The following is a 21,021-nucleotide window of genomic DNA, read 5'->3' on the forward strand; positions in this document are numbered from 1 at the left end:
TTATTTGTTTACCATACAGCCTTGTGTACTCGCCAGGGGTTAGTTTCGTACTTTACAATTTCTTTTGATTCTTCAGATACACTTTTTCCACTTCCGCGTAAACCCTACCCTTGTTTGCAATTAGAAATTTGCTTTAGTACTTGCTTCCAAGAAACTTGTGTTCTCTTGGAAGCAAGAAACCAAAATCCGACAGGCCACAAGTGGTCTATTGGAACCAAGGAACAAAATTTCAAAGGGCCATCTGTGGTCTCTTAGAAGCAAGTGCTAAAATTTGGTAATTAAGTAATCTTTTTTCTCACTTTCTTGGTTCTACATTTCTTACTTTTATTTTAGTTTGTATTTAATACATTAAAATAATTACGAAAGGAAACTCCGAATGTTCGTCCGTTGCAAGAATTATATTTTAATATTATGCGCCTAACTACAAACCGACGGACGATATTCTCTCTATCATGTGAACTCCTCTGACCGAAGTATAAACAGAAAATTTATTTACTATATAATATCTACTCATCCTTCACAACGAGTTGCCCATGTATAGAACTACCTCGAATAAGTAACGCTTCACTTGCAATACCAGGGTACCTGCCCACCAACCGATGAAAAGCCAACTAGCTTTGAAACGGTGCCGTCTGGGTGGTGGCGCCCACCGAGAATAAGTAACAATAGTCTTCTCTATTAGTGAAGCGTTACTTATTCGAAGTAGTGCAATACATGGGCAACTCGTTATGAAGGATGCTTTTCACACTATTATCATAGTTTTTCTTTAACAGTTGTTTATGGTGTATCTACACCGATATTATATAGATACAGAATCTTAAAATATTATGCCTCGTTGCATTTAGTTTTATTTAAATAATAAACATTACAAAAATTGGTTCCTGTTTTAAGTGGACTTTCTGGAACCAATTATGCTCGGATAACGAGGATCCCCTGTACTTAATATGTCGTACGGAGCTTTATTTTTAAATTCAATAAGTTCAAAAAGTTATTTTACTTTGAAATTTTTATAAGGATTCCCTTAAAAAAAAAAAAAATAGGTTTGGAACCACTGCGCTATAGTAATGAGGAAGACAAATCGTCCAATAATCTCTACACGTAACGAGTCACATGACCAGGCATGTTTTCACTGCATTCACTCTTTAACGACCTGTACATTTGATCCGATGATCAATATTCCGATTGCAGAAGTGCTGTGACTGTAACACATCGCTAAATCAATATGTACGTTGATTTCAATTTCTGACTTAATGTCGCTGCCGAATGTTGTCTTAGTAGGGAGAGGGCAACTGTTGTGTGGAACTCGATCATTACAGAAAGGGCTTTGCAAGCTGTGGGCGAAATGCTGTTTACTTGACTTACTCCTGATTCTAAGCCTGCAGACGACAACATTTACTCGAAATCGTCACGTGTTACTATGGTGACGAGAAGTCGTCTGCATTATTTGGATTTCGTTTGGTTTATTTACCCTAAGCATCTGTCAGTTCGAGGTCATGACTGTGGAATGTAGTGCCGCACTTTGGATTTTGACATCGCTGTACACAGAATTCTTTATTTGTAAGTATTTTTCATTGCAAATCGGTCTTTGCCCATTTGTATGTATTTTTTAGTCCAGGAGTTAAGAGGATGTATATCTGTGCGTACATTTTTTTTTTCTTTTTTTCCATAAATCACAAGATGGTCTCCGACCTTTAACTGACCTTCATGACCATTAAGGTTAAAGCATCTGACAAATACTGCGGATGAACTTAATTAATCATGTCATGGGCAGTCACTGGGCTCTACCATCTTGCATAGGAGCGAGGAGAAGTTTCTGTTGCCATGTGCTCAAATAGTCTACTTCTTCCACCTGCGAAGTACCATCACACAAGGATCAACGCTTAAATGCAGCCCCCTGCGTGACTGTCTTTGGTGTTTTGGCGCATACCTCGTAATCGCCGTATTATTTATCGGGGTTCCAACGTCGTGATCTTTCTTCGCTGCACGTAGTGCACGTTTGAATTAAACATTTTTTTGAATCCATCGCTTTTTCTCTCTTTCTCTCACCCACACGACGTTTTTTCTATCTATCGTTTTATTTTCTTTTCTTTTCTTTTTTTTCTTTTTCTTTCAAGTGCGCGCCACCTTCCCACCTATAGTCTACCTAACAATATTGCCTCCTACTCAATGGCGTCGATGCCGGTTTCTCCTACGTGTGTACTTTTGTGTAGTCTCCTACAAGTGTCTGCCAGTTGAGTTAATTCCAATGTAATCTAGTGTACTTTTTCCTCTCACCTCTTACTGAAGCCCTGCTTACTTTTCTTTACAGTTTCGGGAAGCGTTCCATCGGAGGCGGGAATAGACGAACCAATGAGTGTCTTGGCCTTGATTCCCCGATGGCAATGGTAAGTCTGCTTTGATCTTTCCAAAACATATTTGACAGTCTACAGTGTTTTTTGAATAAAAACTTATGTAGGATTATTTGTGTGTATACTCCTGGCCACCAGTGTCCGTAGGAAGCGGTATTTAAACCAACGTTGTAAGTCTATCTTTGGTTTGTTCTTACTGTTATTATTTACTCTTAATAATTTCTCCGTTATTAATTCGATTTAAATAATAATTAAAGCCATGTTTTCAACACCGTAGCATTTAGAAGTTGAACCATTTTACACAGAACGGAATTTTCCTTATTAACTCTGTGTGTTGATACAGATTAGTGAAGAATAACTTAATGAACTTATATAATTAAGATATTTTATAAATATCTTATGTATTTTTTAGTCTAAGATATAGTAAATACTGTATTTCTATAAGTATGTGTTGTAAACGGGCAGTGATACATCCGGTGGGGGAGTTGTAATCCCTTTCCCGTGATCTGATTTTATTTACTTTGTTTAAGCTTAAATATCTACAACAGCTACAGCGAAACCTCGATTTAATGGACTACATTGGTGACGGCCTCCGTAGCCGAGTGGGCAGGAGCGGGAGTGCAGTAGCACACGCTCTTTGAGTAGACCAGGGTTCAAGCCCCTGACTGCTGAATACGGTCGATCTGCCAACCCGCACTGGACCAGCGTGGCAGATTATAGTCCATTTCCCTCAGCATGAATTGTTGAGGAGGCTTCCATCCTGCAGTGGGTTGATAATGGCTGCGCTTTACTTTTTATTGGGTAAGGCCTATTCGCTAAAGCTGATTGTTAAACACGAAAAAAATACCACCCAGACGCCGAAGTTGCTAGATTATTATGAGAATGTGCTGTCCTGTGAAATAAAAAACATTAAATGTTATAATGCTCTTCTACTCTGCACCAGTAGAAGAGCTTGAAACTGTGCTGTGTCGTTTAGTGGCAGTGGAAACTCTGACTGAAGTTTATTGAGTCTGAAGAGATCTCTAGTACCATCGCTGGAGGGTTCGGATGAGTTTTTGCTGATATTTGACATGCTCGGCAGGCTGACAAAAGTGATGGCGAGGAAACTCCTAGTTCCCTGGCACTTTATTGTGAAAATAGTTTAACTGATGGCAAATACCATCAGATTGAAGTAGTCAGGAGTACCGGATCCTGGACGGACAGAAAGTCTGGTCGTGAACGCTGTCCGTTATTTCTGAAGTTCGTTAAAGCGAGATTTTTTTGTGTTTTGATTAGGTATTTTATTAGGCTTCTTTTATATCTTTCACCATATACGTTATAAAAAATATATTTTAATATTTTGTTTGCTATATGTAAAATTATTCATAAGGCGATGCACGGATAAAAAATTTGTATGACACCAGACACAAAGAAAAGCGCTATCCATCATTTGTCCATCCACTCTAACAGTTTGTTTAATCTTTTCCTAAGTTTATTCGAACTACCCACTTCCGCAATGCCGTTGAAAGTTTGTTCCACCAGTTAGTCATTCTGTGACTGAAAACAAATTTTCGCCCATCTATTATACGATCACACTTTTTCATTTTAAATTTATGTTCCCTTATCTGCATTATCCGAGAAAGAGTATGGATGCCATCGGCATTCAGTTTACTCAATCCATTTAGAACCTTAAATACTTCAATCAAATCTGCTCGCAGATATTTTCCATACGCAGCAATTTGCCAGATTTTCAGACTGAAAACTTTCAAAATCTTTGAAAAAAAGTCAAGTCTTTTAAAGTCAAAAACTTTCAAAGACTGCAATTTGAAGAGACTTTCTTCTAAGAGTACCATTTCGTGTTCCTGACTAATTTAGTTGCTCTTCTCTGCACCCGTTCCAACAGATCCACATCATTCCTCATTTTAGGGAATGCTTATTTTTTAATTATAATTAAAATCATTAGTGAAATTAAGACCAACATCTAAACTGATGCCCAACGATTTGGAACTTCCGAAATGCCTCAACGTCTAGTACCCCTGTTCAGTCTGCGCCTGCTTGTAGGTGTTACCAGGCACGTGCGGGTCGCTTTGCATCTGTTTATCTATGCTCATAAATGTCTGAATTTCATATTCTTCCATCCATCCATAATATTTTCATGTAGCATTTGACTTCATTGGAACAGAATGAATTTTTTTATTATTATTTTTAGTTGACTACTATTTTTTATGGTCTTTATGAATTTGGTGTTAGACCAGGCACCGCTATGATACCAACAACAATAAATAAATGAAAAGTTTATGAGAATGGTATTGGATACCACCCAAAACGATTTTTGGAGAACGCAGTATCCAGTTATGAAACTGCAACAATATTGGAATGAATTAATTTTATTTTATATCACTATGCACGAAGAGACATTAATTGAATCATGGATTGTACATGTAGTGTAAACGGATGCCACGTGATTTACATCCCATTGATGAGTCAGACTTCGTGGACACCGATGCTGCCAATAACCGTGGTATCAGAACGACAGTATCAACATTACCCTTTGATTTGTGTCCTTCTTCTGAAGATGTTTTATACGCCGTTATGTTTTATATCACAATAGTCTGCATTTTGTATTTTAAAACGGCAGCAGGTATGTTCTTATTATTATTGTCGAAGTTTTATGGGTTAATGCAGTTATAGTCGCCTTGATGTCGCTGATTTGTTTCAGAATTCTATTAAGGTCAGTATGCTATGGCAATCTGGGTGGGTCATTTCGTCTAAAGCACACTTTATTTATTTATTTTAGCTTCATAATTTTAAAGTCAGACTAATTATCACTAATCGAGTGAGGTCGCTGTAAAAGTAGACTTGTCAGGTACTGAGATTTGGTTCAATAAACAGGCAGGCATTAGATTTTAATTCGGAACATTTTGATCGGTATTTTAGTAATCGGTTACAGAAGTTGCTGTATAAGTGACTGCCCCTTGGTGTTTTGTAATATTATGTAATAAGCATGCCCCAATACTTCGCCTATTGACTACCTGATCGTTTTAAAATTTATAAGCACGCATAGATTTAATGTAAATATTTATGTACAGTGTGGACCAAAACCCAGGACAAGACAACCAATGTTGAACAATTTCTTTAGCTATGCAAGTCAGATTATATCCGTCCCGCTGGTTTTTCTGACTATCATTCTGTATGTTTGTACGTAATACTTGTATAAAACTGTTTTATTGACATTTTAAAAGTTGCCCTTACTTTTGGTTCATGCTGTATATAATGAACGTTAGGGTTAGTATTGTATTATGAAACATTCAAGAGTATGCCAAATAGAGACAAAAAGTTTGTTCTCTTTTATTTTTTAAAATTCCATTTCTCCTCTTCTTTCTCGCGAAAGCTATGTACCGTGTGTATATTAGCATGCACACAGTATATATAGAGTACTTATCCCTAATCCCTAATAGCTCTAGGGATAAGTATATCCCTAATCCCCAATAGCTCTAGGGATAAGTATATCCCTAATAGCTTCTTTATAATTATTATGACTGCCAAGCGGAAAGGCGTAAGAGAAAATTCAAAATTCAGAATGAAAATGAAAAATTTAACTTTCGATCACAGCTCCATCTAGCGAGTCTTTTATACACTTGGAGCCCCACGTTTAAATATTTACATGCCCCACTAATACATCTCGTAGGCTATGATATATCTGTTTACCTTCTCAGACATGGACCTTAGCACTCTCGGAGAATACTTCGGGGGGGGGGGGGGTATATGATATGAAAATACACGATTATGTACATCTGCTTGCAAAAAAAAAAAAAAAAAGTAAATAAAGTAACGAAAGCGTTTTTTGTAGGTGTGTCAGCTCGTTGTATAGGTCACCTGTTGACCAGAGGGCCATAAATTGTCTGAAGGAGCTTCTCGCGAACTTTTATCCCTCGATTCATACTGAATTAGTCAGTTTCTGGAAGAGGTGGCACAAAGCGGACAAACCGACCTTTAAAACACGCACTATATAGACTTCATAGACACTGCACGTCATGCCGGATTCGTCTTTGATGAGAGCAACACTTTCTCACCACTCTGCTCCTTTCCCTTTTCTTGAGAATAGTGAAAATACGAAATTCTGAGCTCTTCTGCGTGGATTGTTCTATGAGCACTTTGGAGGGGAAGAGAAGGGGTTGTAGGTTATCATCAGTGTGCCGACGTACCAGAAACTGTTTTATGCCGGAATATTATCTCCTGCGCTTTAACGTCAACATTAATAACGTTTGTCAAGCAGTGAGTCGGTGTACGGAAAAACATTTATAGCTTTCTCCGAAGTACCTTTTTCACCTATTGAAAGCGAATCCATTTGTGAAAGGGGAGAATGCGTGAAATACTTATACTCGGCGGGGTAACTGACATACGGCTGTGCTACTGACCCAGTGACCTATTCGACCTCGCTGTCGACTGCTTGCCGTACGTGTTATAATTATCTCGTTGTAATGAACATTGAATCTTTGTAGAACTCCCTCTGTGTTACTCAGAATTGTTAGAAACGTTAGCATTTTTTTAAATTTTAAATACCTTTCTTAATTAATCTGCCAGAGACCCTGACCCTTTTCATAAAACGGGAGAGGGGAAACAGAGAAAAAAAAAAAAAAAACACTTCAATATAACAACCAAAAATCATTGGACAGATATGTGGGTTGTTGCAATCCCTCTTTTATTCAGAATTCTGATTGAAATGTTATCTGAAAAATGGACGTACAGTTTCACGAAATAAAGAGAAGAATAAAGAATAATTGGGCTCTGTGAAACGCGTGCGTCGCCTACTGTATCTAGATTTTTTAGCCATCTCTGGAACAGCTTTGTTTCAAAATAAAATATCTAACATAAAGAGTTCCTGTTTAAAATTCATTTATTTTCGGGCGCATGCTATTATATCTGTGGCAGTTCGTCTGTTTATTTCTGTGACGTCACACGCGACTTTTTTTTTTCACGAGATGGCAGCTTCGTGATGTCTGTCAGAAAGCATGCTAATGGTTAAATACTAACATCCTTTCGCTACAATTGTCACTGGAAGACATCCAAGTTTTTAATAAACAAGCGGGGGATGGGAGGGGGAAGGCAAAAGGCTGGTTGCTATCGAACAGGAACGTTGCTGGCTGTCGCAACAAAGTACTTATAAGTCTGCGACAAGTCAATGACCTCGGTGGGATTTTTAGGTATTTTAGTTTTGACTTGAAAGAGAGAAAAAGTGTTGGTTGGATAATATATGCTGTAGTCGATTTGTTTTTTCTCTGCAAAAGCTGTTAGTTATTTTAAGGAAGTCAGATGTATTTCAGTTGACTTGTAGAAGGCAAAATTTCATGTCCTTTATCTTAATTTCTGTGTAAACGTAATCTTTGTTGAAAAACCTGAAGTGTAGTTATTTATTGTTTCTAAGATGCTATTCCTAGGTTTAAAATAAGATGTTACCGGATGAAATTCGTCGATTTTAATGAGCGTGTGCATGCCTGGTGAGTACGGATGGGTGCGATTCATTGCACATAAGTTTTTAGTAATGTCTATAAGCGTTTTTTTTATGGATCGCGTGCTGCGTTGCAGCTCGAATACGATATCGTTTTCTCTCAGGAAGTGACGTGTTTGGTCTGTTGCACTATCAGTTTGCGGGCTACCTCATTTATAACTCTCCGTGACCCTCAGTTTCATCATGCTACTGTTATTAGTCGTAGTTCAGTTACATCTTTGCTACTACAATTGAATTGCTATTACCGTATGTTTCGGACTATAAGACGCACGTCCTAAAAAGTGGAAAGCGTTGGAAAGAGGATAACTACCTCTTCTGGAATTCGGGCAGATACGAATTTCAAAATTAGTAGCCAAGTCAGAAGGCAGTAAACCAGCTATCAGCACACGCAATGAATAGTCAGAGAGAAAACTAACTAAAAAAAAAAAAAAATCGAAGGGAGATCGTAAGTAAGATGAAAGCTTGCTTTCAAGATCTTTATGCCAAACACGATCAAAAGCTTTAGCTTTAGATCTGCCAAGAGTAGAAATTGTTCACATAAGCCGAGATATCACCAGTGGTTGAAATATTTGCGGTGAGTGAAATGGGACAATAATTAGAAAGGAAGGATTTGTCACACCTTTTTAGGAATTGGCTGCAGATCGACAAATTTACGTGAAGAAAATAAACTGCAAATTGGACAAGAGAGCGGCAAAAACGAGAGTTAAATTTGGAGTAATGATTTTAAGAACAAGTGGAGGAATGCCATCAGTACTGGTAGACATTTTCATCGATACTGTTCAGAAGGATCCTTCTAATCTCCTTCTCTCTCTCTCTCTCTCTCTCTCTCTCTCTCTCTCTGTCAGAAAACCTAGAGAGGAATTAACACTGATGTTTTTGTTGTGAGGTAGGAGGTAGATTTTGGTATAAGATTTACCAAAATCATCATGCGAGAATTAGCCGAAAAGTAAGATCCTAATAAGTCATTGTTATCTTTAATTGAAGATATACGATAGAATCTTCAAGTGTCAGAACCTTCAGGAAGTAACTGGGGTCGAAATATGGATGGACAGAGGTTACTGCCAATGGCAGGAGAACAGTTTGCTATTTGGTTGTTTGATATTCTTGTACCAAAGCGGCTAAGAGCACGAAAAGTTAGCATATTGCGTTTGTAAATTGGGTGTGTTCTGTAGTCACTTCGCCGGTTTCTGGATGAAAAATTCGAATTTCTGGAGGAAAAACTATACAGCTCTTGCGCGAGGACTGCCAACTTTTCTCCGGTGAAAAAAAAAATTCATAAAAGTTCCTACAATCTAAACAAGTAGTTCCCAATCGGTGTACTCAGGCACATCCTCCCCACACCGGATGGAAAAGACCTGAGTTCGAATCCCGTCGGTTATTCGAGAAATTTTTATGGATCTTTTTCACAACTTGGTTGGGTTTAGTTGGCTCAAACGAGGACAGCACAGTTTTTCTCCCGGAAACTCGGGTTTTTCAGTGGCAAATTTCCTACTCTTAGACATTTCGAAATCCGGTTTCAATTTATTAATCACTTGTTACATCTGTTGCGAGCTTTAGTGTAGAAAATAAAGCCTGAGATTTGGATACAAGCCAATTGTAATAGGCTTTATTCTTACTTAGGATGGAGATTTAAAACGATCGTCAAATCAAGTAAACGATAAATATAAATCATGTAGATCATTCCACTTAGCACTGTTGTAATGCCAAATGATACGAAATTTAGAATGGCTATGGAATGGAGGCTTTATCGCTAAATTTTTGTCTGGGGTACTCAGCTTCCTTACTGGCAAGGAAAAGATTAACGTGTCAGGCTTGTTCTATCAACAATCGTAGCTACTCTACCAGCTGGGTCGGTATAACCAAAAACTCAAGCCAGCTGGAGTTATGAACATTAAAATCACCAAGGAACTCGCTGTCAGGAAAGTTAGAGCTGAGAGTGTCAGAAAATTTCTGACTTTTGTCTAGTTGGAAGAGCGGAATTAAACGATTTTGAAAGAATAAAAATTTTTTGTCAAAGGAGATTTCAGATTAGGAAGTTTCCGACGAGAATTAGAAGGGATACATGCATAAGTGCCTTTGAAGCCGAATGAATGATAGGCCAAGTGAAGTGAGTTGTGGTAAAGAAACAGCAATTCCGTATTAGTAAGTGGAGTTCAGAAGATTGTAGGTGGAAATGGACATCATAGAGATTAGAACTGATCCACATATAATGGGGACTGGATCGAGAGCTGGTAGACTGGGTCAGTATTGAGTAGGATTGGACTTGTCCGAGGGAATGATCATGATCCAAATAGTTGTTTTATAACGAAATATTGACTCAATTAACCAGAGAAAATCATCACAGAATATCGATCCAAGTAGCGATTTCCCCTGGTGGGTTATGATGTTTAATTGTGCTATAAATGCTTTTGTAATTTAATTTCCAATTTCTGATTCTGAATCATATACTGTTTGTATTTGTATACATTGACGCCTAAATAGGTCGAAGTAAGCTTGGTTGGTTGTTGTAAGGTTTTAGGCGCATCAGCAACTTAGGCCACATTGCGCCTTCTATAATATGTCTGAAAATTGCGTGTGTTCTGTAGTCGATTTGCTGTTTGCTGGTGAAAAATCCGAGTTTCCGGGAGAGAAAAACCATGTTACCTTCGCCTGAGATCGACTAAGTCAGCCACGTTGTGAAAAAAGGCCAATAAAATTCCCTCTCGTCATTGAGGATTCAAACTCAGGTCTTTTCCACCCAGTGTGGGGAGGACGACGCGATTTTTATTTAGCACATATTTTCAAGCAGTTTCCATTTGCGACCGCGGAGGGTTGCAAATGGAAGTTGTGTGGAAATATGTGGGAATTCATTAGCTTTTGTTCAAAAGTACATTTTTAGTGTCATAATTTGTGTAGCTTATTATGGGGTTATTTAATTTTCTTTGGAATGATTAACACAAGATGAGAAAGAATAGATGCGTCGGTCCCAATATGGATGTATTGAATAACGTCTTAGTCAGCAAATCTCATGGTCTGACGGTAGATGGTTGTTAAACAACATATGTTACAAAAAAAGGGGGCGGGGGGCTCGTAGGAAAAGATATGGTCTGTCTGCAAGAGGGGAAGCTCTATGAACTCTGTTTATAAGGTTCTGGAATGTCCACATGCTCAGATAACTGTAGAGAGGCTCATTAATCTGATGGGAGGGTGGGAGGCATTTCATCGGGGTGCTCCGTCTAAGGGGACATTCTGTCGTGAGAAGTTTTATCACTGGAGTCGAGACTAGGAGCAAAGGAAGCCCTATCGGCAGTGGTTTTCTTTTAGCACGTGTGCCCTAGCCAGAAAAGTTTAAAACCAGCCATACACAAACATCACGAATCATTCGGTACATACATTCGCCACACTTCGGTGCATAAGCATGTCGTTACCCTTAACAGGTAAACAGACTCGCTGCTGTTTATCAACAGTAGTCTACACCAAGGAAATAGCTTTTTCTTCTTTCTTTTCTTTTTTTTGGTTGCAGAGATATTCGCAGAAATTTCCTTAGGGAGTTGCAATTCAAAATACAGTATTATCCCTTCCGGGAAATGTTCGATTAAAAAAATTCACTGATTGCATCTTGCATTCTACTGAAACAAAATTGTTGTATATATAATTTTTTTTAATAAAAATGTTTATTTATTAACAAACTTCTCACCCACAGGGCACGCAGACCCTAGATAATTGTGAGAACTCTGAGACTTACAGAGAATCAATACAAAACTAGAATTAAAATACATACAAAATTTGAATTAACAAAACAAAGCAAAGAGCAATTTCTTATAGATAGACGGTTTAAGTGTAAAATCAATATTGTGATTGAATAAATACCTAAATGGAAACGGAACAGAGGACTTCCAAGTAAGTGTTGAGTATACGAGGCAGTGAGAAATTAGTTTTATAACGAGAATTCAAGCGGCTATAGTGAAAGGTATTTGTTCAAGAAGAGGTGAAGAATCGATAACAGAGTTTATGATATTTTACACAAAAAGAGTCCCATGGATTTGTCGTCTGGAGTGAAGAGGAACAATTCTGAAGCGACCACAAAAAGCCCGATAGTTTCGACAGTGAAAGAAGAACTCTTTATTGCATACAAAAGGCACACGCAGTACACAATACCCTTCACGGCTACAAGCCAGGGGTTGATGCAAGGCGATTCCAAAGGCATAAGAATTAATGGATTTAATTTGAATTTTCTGAAGTCTATGAGAAAGATATTCCTGTTCTGGAGACCAATCAAAAATGAGAAGCATAAGCTGCTTGTAGAGGAGAATTATAACTTTGTCACGCTTGATTAACCCAAGAAGTTTGGAAGTCTGAGATTATTACATCATCAACATGGGGAGTGGGATGAAGGTCAGTCCTCGAATATATCAGTACTTGTAATTAGAAAGTTTCCAATATAATAATCAGTAAGAACGAAGGTCTAACTGCACGATTCCAGTGAAAGCGACACAATTTACATTTTAATGGGTTCTCTCATTTTCTACAAACTAATTTGGACAAAGGTAATCAAATTGATTTGCTTTTCCTTGATATTTCACATGCATTTGACTCTGCCCACATTTATCTTCTACTTTTCAAACTTTCATCTTATGGTTTACGGTTCCCTTTACTGGATTTGCTTGATTCATTGCTTAGAAATTAGTGTAAAGTGAAGTAAAGTGTGTTTGGGGTCAAACGGCACCAGGGGTTCCCCCCCATCTCCGCGTAGTTTACATTGTCGTGTGATACAGTACGCTGTAAAGGCCAGAGATTTAAAAGTGTATGGATTTTGTACATGTGTAGTGTTGTGTACCGTTGTTCTTCTGGCCATTTAGCCGCCAGGCCTCTACTGAGGCCAGACGTTGCCCACACTTTGCCCCGTGGAGGCAGACCAGGTACACCAATATTTTAAATAAGTACTCTGGCAGGTCCTGCCACCTAGTTTCCTGAGATTTCAGTGGCTAGGACCTAAAAAAAAAAAAAAAATAAAATAAAATAAAATAAAATAAAATAAAAAAAAAAAAAATAAAATAATAAATAAATAAATAAATAAAAAATAAAAATAACTAAGTAAAAAAAAAAAAATTCAGAGGTTATCGCGTGGTGGTTGTGCTAGAATTGTGAGGCCGAAAATTGTGGGCGAATCAAATTTGGCTGTAATTAAGTTTGGATGCGTGGGGCTTTCGCTTGCGTGCAATTAGAGTGGGAGGGAGACTGAAGGCTGGGGGGGGGGCGACAGACAGAAGAATGGAGTCGATAGGGAGGGTGACTCCAAGATTTGGTGGGGCATGCCCATGCCCCACCAGAAGGGAAAGTGTGGGTGGCAAGGAGGGAAGGAGACAGAGGGACCATCACCTCCCCCCCCAGCCAGGGAAAGGGAAGAAAAGTGGACCAGGCAAGGGCGCCAGGTCAGATCGCCAATAAGGCTAGTGTGCAGAGAGGCTCTGCAGTTTCTTCAGTCGGTGGAATGTCATTTTTGGGACATTGTCCCATCCGAGGTTTACAAAGTCCAGTTTATTTTGTAGCCATTCATTGGTTAAGATTCCATCCGAGGTTATTTAGTCTAGTCAGCTTGGATGTGCATTTGCGATTTCATTTTGTTCTTTCTGTTATGAAGTCGGATCCCTGCGGGTTTGATTTGTTCTGGTGGTCCTTAGTGGTGTCGAATTGTTTTTCAGATTATGGGCAGCTTTGATGGGTACTTGCATTCTCTTCATTGCAGTGGTTGCGGCTGGGGGAAGGTCCGTCTTCTGCTGAAGAGGCCCTGAGCGAATTTTGTTAGCGCTTTGTAGCTGTCTTCTTCTTCTAGGATGAGGTGTTCCTGGTTTTGCAGTGTGAATCGAATTTCAGTGATGAGCCGGCAACGTAGATCTTGATACAGGTGACAGTGATACATGAGGTGTTCCCATGTTTCTGTTTGGCCACAGTGGCAGAGAGGAGTGTCACTGAGTCGGAAGCCTGACAACTTGTGTTTGAATGCACCGTGTCCGGTGAGTAGGTATGTGACCAGGAGTCCTGGAGACAGCCAGTGGGGATATTTTGGATATACCGTCTGAATTGTCGGCACGAATTTCCGGGTGATTTCACCTTTGATTGAATTTTCCCAGCGGGTTTGCCAGGTCTGTTGGAGATGCAGTGTGAGTCGCTTCTTTTCCATTTTAGAAATTGTAAACTATCCGTAATAATTGATGGTACTTCATCAACTCCGTTTACTGTTTCGCAAGGTGTTCCTCAAGGCTCACCATTGGGTCCGCTCTTCTTTACTGTGTATACTACTGATCTGTCAACTTTATTTCAGTCCGTTAATGTTGAGTGGAAACTCTACGCAGATATTAAACTTTACAAAGTTTAAGCAGTGATATTTTTTACAATGCTTCTACAATTGATATAAAAGAGTAACAGTGGCGATCTTGATGTACAGTATATCGAGAAGATAATTGCTAGCTAAGATGAGTAGGTCTGGCAAGATGGGCGGCAGTGCCAGAAGACGACCTGTACGGCTTAATAATAGCGTCAAGTGGCCCAAAATCCGTATCCAAAATACGTGCTTGTTCAGATGGATTACGTAAAATTAGAAAACCAAGCATAGTCTGAATAAATGGTGGAAAACTTCCTCTCAGAGGTGTGAAGTGTTGAGGAAATCCCAATTCAGTGTTGAGGAAATCGTCAACGTTTCAAGCAGCAGTTACACCTTACCATCGCAGGATTCTGTGCCGCTGGGCTCCCCTTCCCCCATGATGAATGTAGTCTCTTGATTAGCCTTGGTATTTTATTTAATTTTTTTTCCCATTGGGTATTTTGTCACTGTAACGTTTACAGTAAAACATTCGTATTGGTAAATGATTGGTACGATTACCACCAACACTGACTTAACGGACCAGGTAAATTTAGATGGCTGAATTGCCACGATGAAACGGACTGAGAACCCAGTTAACCACCTCAGGAAGTGAAACAAAGCTGGACGGTGGAATGGGCGTAAAAGACACGCAGAATGTTTTTCCTCGTAAGCTAGGCGGAAATGACACCAGAAGTTGGGTAAAAGCAGTTTTCCTCAACAAAATTGTTTGGCGACGAGGAGGAGGATTTCATATTAAATGGATTTGAATCTATTCAACATAAAATTTAATAATATCCACATTTAATAAATATGAATAAAATTTAATCTCCATAATTGCGGTTATTGGGCGGCTGAAATATTTCATGTTCAAGTCCAAAAAGAAATTAACTGTGCTGGAATTGTTTGGGGGGAAGAATATCTCCCGAATGTGGGTGTGTTTGGACCAGTACCTCCATATCCATACCTTCATGTCCGCCACCAATGGGGGAGGGGGCTGAGATGTCAGGAAAACCCGACGGCTAATTTGGTATGGTTCTTAAAGGTCACGTGGGCTGTTCAGTGTCTGGCTAGGGGAGACTAGTTGTGCCACTGGCTTGGTTCTTTTTTTGTTTTATCAAAATGCAAATTCGAAATAAGATGTTTATTGCGTCTATCGTGGTCATAATCAAATGGCCACCAAAGTTACAGATTTAATCCTCCGGAACATTTCCTTGTGCGGGATTATCTAAGAATAAAATGTGATCATATTCAAGCCACTGAACGTTTTTCTCCCCTTCGGTAAAATATTAAACTTTCCGACAACAGCGCAATTAAAGTAGCTATACCTTAATTCATTTTAAAACCGTAAATTAATTTTGTGTATTTCGAGTAACAGTGCATCAGAAAGTTTATAAATTGTGTATACATGTGTACACTGTATAAATAAACTCCGAAATCGTAGAAATTTCATTTTATTTGCATCAAACACATCTGGAGAGAGGAAGCGGCGGATCGAGTTAAGCGTTTCCAGGCTTCAGACAGTTTGAAAAACTCTGGCTTGCAATGCTACTGATAATTTTTCTCCTTTGTTCCTCCCTCTCCCCTCGATGCTGGTATTATATTTTTGTTTCTCTTCACTCACTCAAAGCCATTTGTATCCTTCCTTTTAGTTCTTTATTTCCTCGTGCCATTTCTCAAATTCTCTTGTCACTGTCTTCTTTAATCTTCCAGCGTGGGAACGTGTTTAAATGATTGAACACTTTCCTTAGCAACTGCCATGATGAGGCCCTTTTTTTTTTTGTATTTTTCGGGTGTTCAATGTAGGTCAACTGTTTGTGTTTCTGAACATAGACTCAGCCGTGTTCATTTGTGCTTATTGTTGCTCATTCATTACGATCCCTCAGCGCTCTTTGTTTTGAATGCACCTCTCTACTCCAGCTCCCTAAACGGCCGCGTGGGCGGGTGGGTCAGTCTGTTAACGGCCTCGTTTCAGCCGAAGACAGAATGACAGGTGAAAGTTGATGTTGTGGTAAGCTTCGTGCTGGCGAAAGACGAAGACGGCTTATCAGTTAGCTGCAGTACGATTTGACGGACCCACCACATTCAAGAACGTCGCCGGAATTTTTCTGAAGACAGCGGGGGGGGGGGGGGGTTGGCACCGATGAGATGATAGCCAATGTATTTCTAGTGAAAAGTATTATATACTCCAGGACGAAGAATCTACAAGTGTTAGAGAACACAAAACATTGCCATATTTCAGCAATCACATGGCTACAAACGGTCAACTCAGCCGCGTGGCCATGGGTGTGTGTGTTTAATGGCGCATAAGCTACACTGGCTGTAGTCCGCCTGTCCATAGGGATGTGTTAGGAAATAATTCAGAATTGAAGGCATTTCAATTTCAATTTCATTTTAGAAACTATTCAGAAGCGATCATATATTCCAATTTTTTTCAGAAAGTTGAAAAGTTCATTAATATTTACCTGATCACCAATAATAAGCTCTAATGATCTCGATTGTTGAAGATTTGTTAAAGAGGGCAGGACTGATGTTCTGTCCTGGTGATATTGAGGACAGTCAATAAGAATATGTTTGACTGTTAGTTGTGCTGAGCAGTGTGGACACTGAGGAGGATCATCACCTGTGAGCAGATGGAGATGGGTCAGGTGGGTATGCCCTATTCTTACCCGTGCGAGTACCACTTCTTTCCTTCTAGTTGTCTGGATGCTCGAGTGCCAAAATTTTAGTTCCTGTTTCAACTGGAAAAGTTTATTATTAGTGTGGGGGAGTGTCATAGTGCTTTCCACTGTGCAAGGCATGCTATGATGACATTATAGTCCGAGGCTGGAACATGGACAGAGGTCAAATCTAAAGTTGACGGATTTTTTGCAGATATATCTGCTAGTTCGTTCCCCTTTATCCCTGAATGTGCTGGAATCCAACAAAAATTCACTAATTGTTGACGATGTTCAATTTTCAAGAGCAACCTCCTGATTTGGTTTAAAACAGGGTGATTCGTGCAGTAGGAATTTTGAATTGCTCTAATTGAGCTGAGAGAGTCTGTATAAATTAAATATTTTGGAGATGGGTAAAGATTCAGATTTTCTAGAGCTAATTTTATTCCGTGTAGTTCTGCAGAAAAGTTGCTATACTCAGGTGGAAGTGAAGCTGAAATGATAGCAGACGGAAACACTGCTGCTGCTCCAACGGCTGATTGAGATTTGGACCCATCGGTATATATTGGCAGGAAATCAACATAGCTCTGAATATGACTTGCATGAAGTTGTTTCACGTTAAGAGTCGGTAGAAGATTCTTACCTCCCATTGAAGAATAAGTATCAAAGTTCAGTCGAGGAGGAGCAGTCCGAGGTGGATGAAAATAATTCATTACCTGTTGACTATTATGAAGAGGAACTTTCCAACTCTGATATTTCAAAAAGCCATAGGCCTGTTAGCCTTATTTTATTAGGTTTATTTCTATAGAGATTAGGTAGTTGTGGATCGACGAGGTATGGGTGAATAGGATGCAAACAGCAACTGTTTATTTTGGCTGCATATATCAGTAGTAACATTTTTCTGCGGAGGTGCAAAGGGGATTCGTGAGCTTCAATTTATAGACTATGAGTTGAAGATGTCCTAAAGGCTCCAAGTGCAATCCGTAATTTGTATAGAAGATCCAGCAAGCTTAGTACACTCCTTCGGGCAGAATCGTAGACTGGAGCACCATAGTCCAAGCAGGATCTAATCAACGCTCTATATAATCTGCTCCCCAGGACAGGGCGGATAAAGCTCTTAGTATGTTGAGCTTTTTGAGACAGGTATTACGTACAAATTTAATATGTTCAAGGGAGTTTAACTTGTTGTCAAGGGTTAATCCTAAGAATCTGATGTTGTTGACAATCGGAATGGTAAAGTCTGACATGTGAAGTTCGGGATCTGTATGCAACTTTCGTTGATTGCAAAAGTGTATAGCGACAGTTTTCTGTTGTGAGAGACGATAGCCATTGAACACTGCCCACGTTTGTATTTTATTCAGGGATATCTGTAATTGACGTTCAATAGATCTCATGTTCTGAGAATGGCAAGAGAGAGAGAGAGAGAGAGAGAGAGAGAGAGAGAGAGAGAGAGAGAGAGAGAGAGAGAGAGAGAGAGAGAGAGAGAGAGAGAGAGAGAGATTGTCAGCATAAAGGTAAGCAAGCATCAACGGTATCTGTAAGTTCTTTTGTAATAGAGTCAATTCTAAGAGCAAAAAGGGTTGCGCTCAGTACAGACCCTTGCGGAACTCCTTCTTCCTGCAAGAATGTTGTAGAAAGAGAGTTAAAATATCGTACTTGAAAAGAACGACTCCATTTGCTGACTGAAATTTGACCCAGTTGGATCGAGAGAATTTCCATTTCCTGCAAGGTTTTGCTAGTGGTGGTTGTGTAGTGAGCAGATTACAAATACTTGGATAATGGTCACTGCCCATGGGATCATCCATAACTGACCATTCCATGACTGGAAACAGGGAGCACATCGACAGATCAATTGCAGAAGTTTGTCCAGTTGGCAATTTTTTGTAAGTAGGTCTACCAGTATTAAGGATGGTAAGGTTTTGCTTGTCCAGAAAAGTTTCAATTAGTCGGCCATATCTATCTAATTTAGAAGATCCCCTTATCTATCTAATTTAGAAGATCCCGTAAGGGGTGGTGGCTATTTAAATCTCCCAATAGACAGACAGACAGAAGAAGGTAATTGTATTAGAAGGTCTTCAAGATCGTTGTAAGAGAAGGTACGATTTGGTGGAAGATAGATCGAACAATCGTTATTGCAATCTGTGTAATGAAACGTACAGCAACAGCTTCAATTTCTGTTTGAAGAGCAATTTGTTTGGTTGGGATCTGTGAGTTGATTAAGATGGCCACACCACCACGGGCAGCATTCGATGTATTGCGATCTTTTCGATATATAGAGTAGTTCTTTGTGGAGGTGGAATTTTAGAATTTAAATTGGTTTCCTGAAAGCAGAAACCAACTGGAGAGTAGCGATGAATAAGGTAAGAATATCGTCGATATGCTACGAAGTCCTCAGCAATTCCATTGTAAATTTAAGGCATTACTTGAGATTAGTACAAGAAGCTGTATCTGACTGTTTTCAGTTTTGTGACGGTCAGTCTTCAGTTTGGCTTCTTTTTTTTTTTTTTTGGAAATGTAGGCTGTCCAGTGTCCATATAATAATAAATTTTCTGTTTATACTCCGGCACGACAACCAAGTCAGTAGAGTTTACAATAAATCGTCAATACAAATATTTATCGTATTTAGTAGTCACGGGCTTGAACCCGGGTCCACTCAAGGAACGCGTGCTATGCACTCTCGCTCCTGACCACTGGGCTACGTCAGGCCTGTGTCTTTTTCAACATATATTTCTAGAATTAGATTGTCCTGGTTGGAAGAATAACCAGCATCCATGGATGATTCTTGGATATTCTTTCTTGAATTGGAGCTTGACTATGTGATGTACTAGCAATCACTGGAGGGGACAATGTCGCTGGTATTGTAAAAGAGAAGTGTTATTTGCCTTGTCTGGGTGTTTAAGAATACAGTACTGGACTGTTGCTGAGAGAGGACAGCTGGAGCCCAGTCGGAGATTGGTGTGTTTGAGGGGACAGTAACATCAGTTTGGGTGGGCACTGTTTGTTGTATTTGTGCAACACTGGCATAAGTACGTTTGGGCATAGTAGGAGCAATTAGTTTCCTTGCTTCTTGATAGCTTATCTTTCAACCTTATATTTAACAATTTTTTTCTCAGTTTTCCACCTCTCACAAGTTTTATAATATGCAGGATGGTTACCTTTACAGTTCGGACAAGTCTTTTCTGTCGCCAAACATTCTGTCGCGAAACATATCTGGCTGATCCACAGTTGGGAGAAACTGGGTTTCCTCTACATGTCGTCTGAGAGTGGCCATATTTTTGGCACTTGTAACATCTGAAGGGATTGGAAATATACGGACGAACACGGCAAAGTAGATAGCCAGCTTTTACTATTGACGGTAGGTTTGGGGAATTAAATGTAAGGATAATATTCCTAGTAGGAGTAAAGTTATTGTCTTTTTTAATCATGATTCTTTTTGACGCAATAATATTTTGACCGTGGAGCTCTTGAGTTATTTCATCCTCTGTCACGTTCAACACATCCCAGCTAGATATCGCACCCTTGGATGTATTTAGGGTAGCATGGGGAGATACTTTAATTGGTATCCCAGCAAAATTTGAAAGTTGTAAGAGTGTCTCTGAATATCTACGGTTTGCTGTTTCTAAAAGTAGGTCTCCAGATTGCAGACTCTTCACAGTCTTAGGAGATCCTGCAATACTCTTCAAGTGTTTCTGGATGAGGAAAGGAGATAATTTGCTGAGAGGTTGTCTGAAAGTGAATGCAAAATTAGAAATACAGGAAAATCTTTTGTTATTGAATTTGTTTTCAACCTCTTGGGTTGTGAAATATCATAATTAGTTTGAGTCTGTGGCCGAGAGCTTGTCGGCTCTAAAGGTGGAAACACATTTTGCTCCATGTTTGCACCTTTTGGCCCTTGGCAGATCAACTTTTTTGCCAAGATTTCCGTCCCCTCCACTGGGAGGCAGGCTGGTGTGACCAAGCGGAGATTAGTAAGGATTAGTACTCAAGAAAGAAAAATATAAAGAAAGGTAGTTTTTCTTTCTTGCTCATTACAAGAACTTTTTGGTAGAAGTTCTATCAAATAACAGTTTTCGAAAACACAGAAACTTAAAAAAGAACTACATTCGCTTTAGAAAGATCGCTTATTGGAAGATCGCACAGATAAGTTGCTGGTCACAATTCGCTTTGCACCCGGGGCCACCATGGCAGATA

At 39.3% G+C, this 21,021-nt stretch overlaps 1 protein-coding gene across 2 annotated transcripts in view; it reads left to right on the forward strand.

Annotated features, from left to right (window-relative positions):
• Nucleotides 1-21,021, forward strand: part of LOC150081655 (rap guanine nucleotide exchange factor 2-like) — a 900,618-nt gene that overhangs the window by 143,585 nt on the left and 736,012 nt on the right. For both annotated transcript variants that reach the window (XM_090380578.1, XM_090380579.1), the window contains exon 2: nucleotides 2,309-2,384. In XM_090380578.1, coding sequence (XP_090236704.1) covers nucleotides 2,309-2,384 — 76 coding nt within the window. The remainder of the gene's footprint in view (nucleotides 1-2,308; nucleotides 2,385-21,021) is intronic.

The sequence above is a fragment of the Mastigoproctus giganteus genome, chromosome 8 (assembly GCF_048544385.1).
Source record: "Mastigoproctus giganteus isolate SK-2022 chromosome 8, ASM4854438v1, whole genome shotgun sequence".
Classification (NCBI taxonomy): Eukaryota; Metazoa; Arthropoda; class Arachnida; order Uropygi; family Thelyphonidae; genus Mastigoproctus; species Mastigoproctus giganteus.